Genomic DNA, 9,772 nt, shown 5'->3' with positions numbered 1-9,772 from the left:
TTGTCTTTTAAACGAGGAAATATTTTCTCGACTGCTTCGTCGGCCATCTTGTAGCATAGACAATAATGTGTAAATGAAGATTATTATTTGGCGGCGTTGCGGAATCCGGAAAAACAGCACGTGCTAATATGCGGATTCTATCTATCACGTGATTGCTATCCGTCTCTACCTTAAATCAAAATTTAATTACACCAATTGCCGTGGATTTCAACTTTTATAGCTGAAAATTAACTGATATTTTCATCAAAAGTTTTAACCTAAAATCAGATTCGTGATAGACTTAAACAATCATGTTGTACCGTTCTTTACCCAATATCAGAAAACAAACATTAGGTCAAATTCTTGTTTATTTACAAAAATAATAAGTCCTATTAAAGCATTATTTCCATAACATTGCCTTATGGCAGTGGGTATATCGAAATTGTTGTAAAAATGTGTGGACAATATTCTCTTTTACCAAGTACACTGGTATATGTCCTTCATGTTATAAATCCTGAATTGGTTCTTTTATAGTAGAATGACTGACACAGTAGATGGTTCTTATTTATTTTATGCATACATGAGACAGGGATAATAAACTCGCTCTGTTCATCAAAATTTCTAAAAAATTAAATGATACACATTTTGTTCAAGAAAGAATCAAGTAGAACATTGGTAATTCAGATTTACCATAAAAAATAAATTACAAAAAATGAACAACTTTATATAAATTTAAATAAATTTTTAATACACTGATTTTCATTTTTCTTTTTCATGAGAATAACACAAAAAGAAAAATAACTTTGAATGACTCACTTTTCAATAAATTCATTTATATTATAATTTTATCGAAAGTAACATTTGATAGCGCACCAAAGCTATCTAAACTTTCACATCATCTTGCATACCATAATTAAAAGCTTGATTACAACCATAAGGTCTAATTTTAACACATACACTGTAGTAAACACACAGTCAGGACATTGAATTAAAGTCAATGCATCTTTTCTTACACTTAATGAAATATCAGGATAAATAAAATCACACGGTCTGAATAAATTCCCTTCTCAGTAATTAATTAAAAATCATGAGTCTGAACTCAAGATGTGCTAAATCAAAGTCCTATCTCTGAGTTCAATTCACACTCATCGGACCAAATCATTAGAACGACAGCGTTTTCCTTCGATTTACTTCAAATCCAAAGTCACCACTTCATTAAGTTCAGTCCTTATGGCTCCTCCTCGGTTTTACTATAAAATTATTGGGTTTTCAGAGTTCATCTTCATATTTTTTCCCCCAAAATCTTAAGGACATATGATACAAACAAAAAATGGATGCCTAGATTGACATATATTTTTGGACCTATTCTAATTGTAAATGATGCAAATATTAAATTTAAAACATAAAGAAATTGTAAACTTTCTCTACTTTTTGCCGTCACCCTTATAAATCCGAACATTTTTTTTATCACTTTGTTGGACATTACTGTGAAAAACTTGAATGAAAAATTAAAATCTATGCGGTTAGAATTATTCATTTTGCTTTTAAAACATATATAAACATGGTAAAGTTATGTTAATGACTTTTGAAAAAAAAAGTTTGTTTGTACTTGAATGCCTAGGCCCGAGATGATCCAAAAATAGATCTGTCCTGAATGTCCCGTAGTTTTTATTATGTTCAAGTGTTTGAGTTTATTGAATTCATCTAAGTTTTGGCCCCAAAACCATAAACTGAGAAAAGACTAAAGTCGAAATTTCAAATCAATATAACTTTTAAAATAATAATCATAAGGAAACAAAATGTTCATCATATATTTAAATTAGAATATTACACAAACTTGCAAATTTTTATGTACAAAAAACTCAAGATAGTCAAAATCAAAATTTTGACCTAAGTCTATTCTCAGTTTATGGTTTTGAGGCTTGAGCTCATATAATGCTCAAAATCATAAATATTCAAGCTACAATTCATACATGTCTTAGTTCCAGTAATTTCTCATACATTGACATATCAAAACAATCAAAATTGCACTCGGTATAACATTTATACGAGTAACGAATAGACCAGGAACCCAGACCAATGGAAATTGCTGAAAATGTATATTTAGCAGTCTTTCCTGCGATTCTCTTTACACGGTTGACGAAAGGTTCCTCAATGATTACTTGAGTGGATGCGGACACAGTCCCCGTATTTTCGGATCCTACCGATTTATCATCGAACACTGGTTTCGTGTAAACACTGGTATCTGATCGCGATTTCCTTGCCTCTGATTCGCTACTCCGAGAGGACGTCACAAACTCAATGACGTCATTGGAGCCAGACGCAATTGCTTCATCCTCACTCAAGGCTGAATCATCACTTTCCTCTACAAATACCATTGTGTTTTCAATTTCTGGTCTCTCATAAAATGAAAGCCTTTTCAGCCGAGAGAACATCCCACTCCGAGCGGAAGGACGTGAGGAGACTACTTCCCGGGGACCTTTAACTTTCGACCTCTTAGTCTTGTTCTGACCAGAAACACCCCATCTGTCATCATCATTGGACGTTGAAGCTACCTGATTATTTGTTTCATCGCTTGTGCTGCTTTCATGTTGACCACGAGGTAATAATCGTCCTTCTGGCGAAAATTTGACCCCAACATCTCCTATTGCGAGCGATAACTTAGGACCGCCTATATTTATATTCTGACCTCTTGTTTTTGGAAGACTATAGTATTCATAAGATGGTGAAGTATCACTCTCGTAGTCTTGTGCGTCGTACTTTTTCCTCGATTTCAAACTGTGTTTCTCCCTTTTAAGACGTGGTGAAAGAGTTGAACTGGATTCTGTAACTTCTATATTATTTTCAGAGTCGGAAACCTTTGCATCAGAAGACGACACTTCACTTTCGTCTATATATTTTGTACTTTTCAGTCTATGTATTCTTTTCTGTTTACAGGGAGACAACTTTGGTTCACTGAATTCAGTATTGTCCCCTGTGTTTTCGACATCTGTAACAGAAAAGGAAACTTCTGCATGACGTCGAAGTGGTTTTACAAAAGTCCCGGTATCTTCCGAATCTGATTCTTTGAAACGCTTGAAGTCCCGCTGATCTGAATACGATTGAGACTCTGAGGAGGTTTCCGGTGATCGACTGTCTTCATCTTCTTCCAATCTCCCGTCATATGGTAAACGTCTCTCCTCATTAAGCCTAGGTCTACATGATCTTCTCATGCTTCTCATTAAATGTAATATTCGTGAATTTCCAGCCGGCATCGGGCTACCACTGTCTTCCGAATCGTTTGAAACACTGTGGAATTCATTATACTTCGATTCAATGTGGAGAGCCTCCGAGGAGTCATCGTTCGTGTCGGTTGTCCCGTTGTTGATATTCATATTTGTCATGTCCTTGGCTTTCTGTAGCAGCCCCTGGAAGACTTGTCCTCCAAGCTGCTTGACGTGCCCCCCTAACTGGTCACCTAGCTCTCCCACTTTACCTTGTAATGCTTTGACCATCTGATCTTTGACGTCATCAACCCCTCCGGACGCCCCCTTTTCTCCCTTTCCAGACGATTTTCCTTCCTTTGCTTTTGCTTCACTTATGACAACTTCTTTCTTCTCAGACAATTGTCCATCTTTTATTGTGCCTCCAGATTGATTAACTTGTTCATTTCCACTCTGAGTTTTTCTCTCTCCACTGGGCCCCGTCTTTTCTGACTTTTCCGACTTTCCACCTGCTACAGACTGCCTCTCGTCAGAGCCATCTTTTTCATCCTTACCGCCTTTGATGGCTCTGTGTTTAGAAACTTTTTTTCCGCTCCTACAAAAAACACAGAAATGATGTAAACTCTAAAGGTATTCATTCATATCTAATATATATACCCTCTTCACACTCAGGCTCGTAGAACGCTTAGAATGTCGTAGAACCTACCACTTTTTCTGAGTATAGTAATTTTTAATTAGATGCTGGTTGCCCCCTCCCCCAAACACTGTAAGATCGAGCACTGGCAAATTCCAGGATTTGCTTTTTGCTTGTGAGGTTATTTTTGGCAGTGCCCCCCTCCTTTTTGAACAGTTTATTAGCTCTTTCTGAGCCAAAGGCTCAAAGAGCTAATGCTATGGCCATTTGTGCGCTGTGCGGTGTGCGTAAACATTTTAGAATGTAGGCCATAACTCAAAAACCCTCTTGGCCAATTACTGTCAAATTTTTCACAGGGTATCCTTGGCCCAAGGGCTCCCGTTTATACTAAAACTAGGGTTGTGACCCTTAAAGAAGGGGAGATAATTAGGTAAATAAAACCAAAAGTACTAGTTGCTAAAAAATCTTCTCAAGAACCACTAAGCAGATTATCACCAAACTGACACAAAAGGATGAGGATATGTTGAAGATTAAAAATTGTTCAAGGCATTACTCTGGGGCAAAGGGCGTGGTCTCAAGGTCACTTCAAAATTGACCAAAATCACATTTAATTAAGATGTTGATATTTTGCTTAAAATAAGGACTAGGACCATCAAATCTTATCAGTTGATGCATCTAAGGACCTCATATCATGTTGACTCAAAAATAGGTCACGAAGACCTACTTTTTAAATTTTGCGGTCATTCTTTTTCAAAATGATTTATATAGAAGAATATTTTGAAATATTTAGGGCCTATGATCATAAAACTTTGTCAGTTGATGCATCTTGGGTCCTCGTAGTACGTCAACTAAAAAGTAGGTCACCTTGACATACTTTTGAATTTTATGGCTATATCTTTTTCAAAACGTTTAAGGTCATCAATTCGAATACTGAGAGGTTTAGAATCATTAAATCTTGTAAGATGATGCATCTTGGGGCCATAAAACATATTTATTAAAAAGTAGGTCATAGTGACCTACTTTTTTGAACTTTGCAGGCATTCGAGTTCAAAGCGTGTTAGAGGTATATTTTGGAAATTTTAAGGCCTATGATCATAAAACTTTGTAAGTTGCTGCATCTTGGGTCCTCAAAAAAGTAAACTGACAACTAGGTCATTGTGACCTACTTTTGAAATTTATGGCTATATTTAAATATTTTGGGTACTATTTAGCTTAGAATCATCAAACTTTGTCAGTTGATGTATCTTAGGTTCTCAAAGTAGGTCGACTTAAAAGCAGGTTACCGTGACCTACTTTTCAATTTATATGGTTATAAATAAATATTTCGGGTACTAATTGGCTTAGAATCATCTAACTTTGTCAGTTGGTGCATCTTTGGTCCTAGGAATAAGTCGACTGAAAAGTAGGTCACCTGACCTACTTTTGAAAATTTATGGCTTTAATTAAATATATTTCAGGTATTAATTGACTTAGAATCATCAAACTTTGTCAGTTGATGCATCTTGGGTCCTCGGAGTACAAGAACTGAAAAGTAGGTCACCGTGACCTACTTTTGAAATTTTATGGCTATTTTAAAATATTTTTGGGTACTATTTTGCTTAGAATCATCAAACTTTGTCAGTTGATGCATCTTGGGTCCTCGGATCTACTGAAAAGTAGGTCACCGTGACCTACTTTTCAATTTATGTGGCTATAATTTAATGTTCGGGTACGAATTGGCTTAGAATCATTAAACTTTTTCAGTTGATGCATCTTGGGTCCTCGAGTAAGTTGACTGAAAAGTAGGTCACCGTGACCTACTTTTTAAATTTTATGGCTTTATTTAAATATATCAGGCACTAATAACCTTAGAATCATCAAACTTTGTCAGTTGATGCATCTTTGGTTCTCGGAGTATGTCGACTTATATGTTGGTCATTCTGACCTACTTTTGGAATTTTATGGCTATATTTAAATATTTTCGGGTACTAATTTGCTTAGAGTCATCAAACTTTGTTGGTTGATGCATCTTGGGTGCTTGGAGTACGTCGACTGAAAAGTAGGTCACTTTGACCTGATCAAATATTTTTCAGGTACTAATTGGCTTAGAATCATCAAATTTGTCAGTTGATGCATCTTGGGTCCTCAAAGTATATCAACTGAAAAGTAAGTCACTGTGACCTACTTTTTAAATTTTATGGTTATATTTATATATTTCGGGTACTAATCGGCTTAGAATCATCAAACTTTGTAAGTTGTTGCATCTTGGGTCCTCGGAGTATGTCAACTGAAAAGCAGCGCTAGGACAATATGACCTACTTTTGAAATTTTATGGCTTTATATAAATATTTCAGGTACTATTTGGCTTAGAATTATCGAACTTATAGTTAGTTGATGCGTCTTGGGTCCTCGGAGAATGACAAGTGATAAGGAGGTTACCATGACCTACTCTCAGGTACTAATTGGCTTAGAATCATCTTGGGTTCTCAGAGTGTTTTATCTAAAATGTAGGTCATGATGACCTACCTTTGGAATTTCAAGGCTTTATCTAAATATACAGGATACTTAGAGGCTTCAAATAGAAGTGATATGTTGTACAATTTATCAGAAGAGCGATTCAAGGCCCTTGGGCCTCTTGTTTTTCGTTTGTTTGTTTGTTTCTTTTTTTTTTTTTTTTTTTTGCTTGTGAGATTATTTTCGGAAGTTGGATCCCCCCTTTTTGAACGGCATTTTTCCCCCAGATTTTTGGGGAGGTTGGCCACCACTTTTGAAACAGTTGTTTCGGATCAGACACTAATACATTCCATTGAGAATATTTTTAATTATTTCTTTTCAATGAAAGCATCTCACGCAGTTTTGGAAGTTTATTCATACATGATCCTCGCTTGTCTAATATACTAGTACCTATATCCAGTACACAGCGATAGATGTCGACCATAGAGGTAATGCGTGTGTGTGTGTGTTTTCGATTTTTTTTTCTTCAGAAATATCCTTCTATGTTATAATTTTTTCTAAAATGAAATATTAATATATACGTCTTTGTTCTAATGGTATAAAGAAGGAATGTTGTGGTGAACTTTTGATATCATCCGTATACATTTACAAATAAAAACAAGCCTACAGAATCACTCGATCTTCACAAATAAGGACAAGCTTAAATAGAATCACTCGATCTTCAGTAGTGAAAACAAAATACAATATTTTGGGAAGGTTCGACGGCACATCAATATACCAAAATCATGAAAATTATACATCCCTGAACCTTAATGTCGAAATTTGGCTTCGGGTTGCTTAAAAAAAGCTTGAATTTCGATAACGAGAAAATGGATCTTTCTTACTATAATCCCAAATGAAGCTGTTTATTACATATATCGTATTTGAAAAGTTTTCCTCGTGTCTTTTTCTGTTTCACGTTATTATGCATGTTTGTTTGTTTATTTTTTTTTTTTGTGAACCTTCCTCAGAAAAAAAAATGAATGAATGAATAAATGAATGGATGAATGTATAAATGCTTATTTGTTAAAAAGGACCTACCTTGATAACTCAGCTTCCATGAAATTGAAAAGGTCTCTGAGGGACTCGGATATAAGTGTGATGTCCTTAATAAAGATAATCTCCCCTTGAATAAGACCAATCTGTCGCTCATTTTCCACCAAAACTTGTGTGGCTCTGTGTAGTTTCTTCACTTTAGATCGGGTCTGAAGAAAAAAAAAACTTTTGATAAAAGAAATTCTCAGTCTACCTAGCATTGAATGACTTGAAAGAAAAACAACTAGCTGTTGATGAAATGCCACTGGATTATTTTAATGTACCCTTACACGGATCATGTTACGGTTATTTATGCTTAACAATTTCAGAGTTGTCCTTCCTTGCATTCACTTATATTTGTCAACTCTTGAATTAAAAAAAAAAATAAGACGTAAATTTGACAATAAAGTAAACTGTCAACAAGCCCGGTCTTTAATCAATGCTGTATAATATATAATCCAAAAATACAACGAACCGGTCGATTCTCCAGCGATTCTATCAAGCCCAGAACGTTCTCTTCTCGTTTCTTTTTTCTTGCCATTTTTTCCGATATTTTCTTTTCCAAAAAGTTGTTTGTTAGAATTCCGAGCTGTGACTCTAATTCTTTGCATCTATTTGTAAAACCTAAGAGGAAATATTAACATATAAACAAGCAGCTATAGTCTAAATATAAACATATACACATATATTATTTGTACAAATGCTAAACAGTTTTATAAATATCTCCCCTCAACAGAGGGTTAGTGCGCGTGAAGCGGCGATTGTAACGTCACAAACGACGATTTTGACCAGAACATGCAGGGAAAAAAACTCTCACGAACCTATCGGAAAATTATTGTTCAAACACACCAATGAAAAATGATGTCCAGCATACAAGAAAAGGAAAACACGAAAGTTATGTGTCAGCTTGGCATTTCAGACTCCTCTGCGACAGAAGTTCGTTGATGAAAATTCTGTCGTTATGTAATGGAGGTTTCTATGTTTATTTTAATTCAATACCGGACTTAATGACGACTTTTTCGATGGCTAACATGGTTTGAAATTCACCAGAAAAATATTAAAATTGACTTCACATCAGACGAAATTAGTATTTTTCTAGTGAATATCAAACAATATTAAGCGTATAAACAGTTCATAATTGCATATTATTCATAAAAATATATATTCATCAAGGGAAATTAGATATTTAAAAAAAATGGACTGATATCAACCCCCAAACATGAAAGATATCATTTTGATTAAAAAAATTAATGAAAAGAATTTAAATATATACCGGTATGAATGCGGTTATTTAAAAAAATCATTCTTTAAAAAGAAATTGAAAAAGTTAAACCTCTCCAAATATCCACATCATTTAAATCAAACACAAGGGATCCTGACATGGTGAAGAGAATGACGTCAATAATAGAATGGAGCAGTCCAATGATGGTCTTCACGTGCAGCAACTGATGAGATTCTGTTACCGTGTGGCTCACCTCCAAACTCTGCTTAATCTGATCCCTAACACCGACTTCATCGTCGTCTTTCCTCGAGTGCCTCCTTCTCTCTTTTCTTGTGAAACCCCTATCTGTAAATCTCTCCCTTTTTGTAAACTTCCGTTCATCTGCTTGATCTTTTTTCGTAGACTTCCTGTTGTCTGATCCTTCCTCTTTTGTAAACTTTCTCTTCTCAGACGGTTCTGTTCCTTTAAATTTCTTTGTCTCTATTGGTTTGAACGTTTCGTCTGACAGTCCAGAGTCTTCAAAAGTCAAGTCAGATTGTATTGCCTTTTTAATATGTTTTAAAACCAAGTCGTTAAAAGCCTGAATTCCCCGACAGAACACGCTAAATTCAACGTCTTTATGGTGTAATTGGTTTCTCGTTAACTTAATCCATTGAGAATTCAGTTGTTTTAAGAATTCTTCTTCGCTCTGTTTTTCGAATTTCCTTAGTAAATTTCCACTATGTTTGTGATATTGATGACAAAAATTGCACGGCTGCTGAGAAAAATTATCAGGCGAACAAGAAAAATTGACAGAAAAATCCTTGTCCAGTTGTGTGTCTCTGATTGGCCATCCTGAATTACTGAAATCCCCAGATGAAGCCTGTAAAATTTGTCGTTGTTGTAGATTATCAACTGACGAAAGATTCATTTCTTTGTCACGGGCGAATGTCTTGACAACTGTATTATAAACGAATATTTAGCGTCAAAATCATTGAAGTAGATGACGTCATAATGAGTTTTTCTTCATCTGAAATGAAATGATCCTCTCTTATAATTATATTTATATTTACTCATAGCTATTTTTACTTATAGTAGACTTTGCATATATATATATATATATATATATATATATATATATATATATATATATATATATATATATATATATATATATATATAATTAATATATATATATATATATATATATATATATATATATATATATATATATATATAATGTCCCAA

At 34.6% G+C, this 9,772-nt stretch overlaps 1 protein-coding gene across 1 annotated transcript; it reads right to left on the bottom strand.

The window, feature by feature from the left end:
• Positions 1-371: 371 nt before the first annotated feature.
• LOC133173520 (uncharacterized) lies at positions 372-9,455 on the bottom strand. The gene is made up of 4 exons (XM_061308504.1): positions 8,657-9,455; positions 7,799-7,947; positions 7,330-7,493; positions 372-3,777 (listed from the first exon to the last, which is right to left on the bottom strand). Exons 1-4 carry the CDS (start codon positions 9,453-9,455, stop codon positions 1,947-1,949), a joined length of 2,943 nt encoding a protein of 980 aa, XP_061164488.1. The 3' UTR covers positions 372-1,946.
• Between the last annotated feature and the right edge of the window lie 317 nt (positions 9,456-9,772).

Source organism: Saccostrea echinata, unplaced genomic scaffold, assembly GCF_033153115.1.
Source record: "Saccostrea echinata isolate AGI-Se365-2 ecotype Australia unplaced genomic scaffold, CSIRO_AGI_Sech_v1 ptg000056l, whole genome shotgun sequence".
Lineage (NCBI taxonomy): Eukaryota > Metazoa > Mollusca > Bivalvia > Ostreida > Ostreidae > Saccostrea > Saccostrea echinata.
Note: the sequence above shows the minus strand (reverse complement) of the source record. Positions and strands in the feature narration are given on the sequence as shown.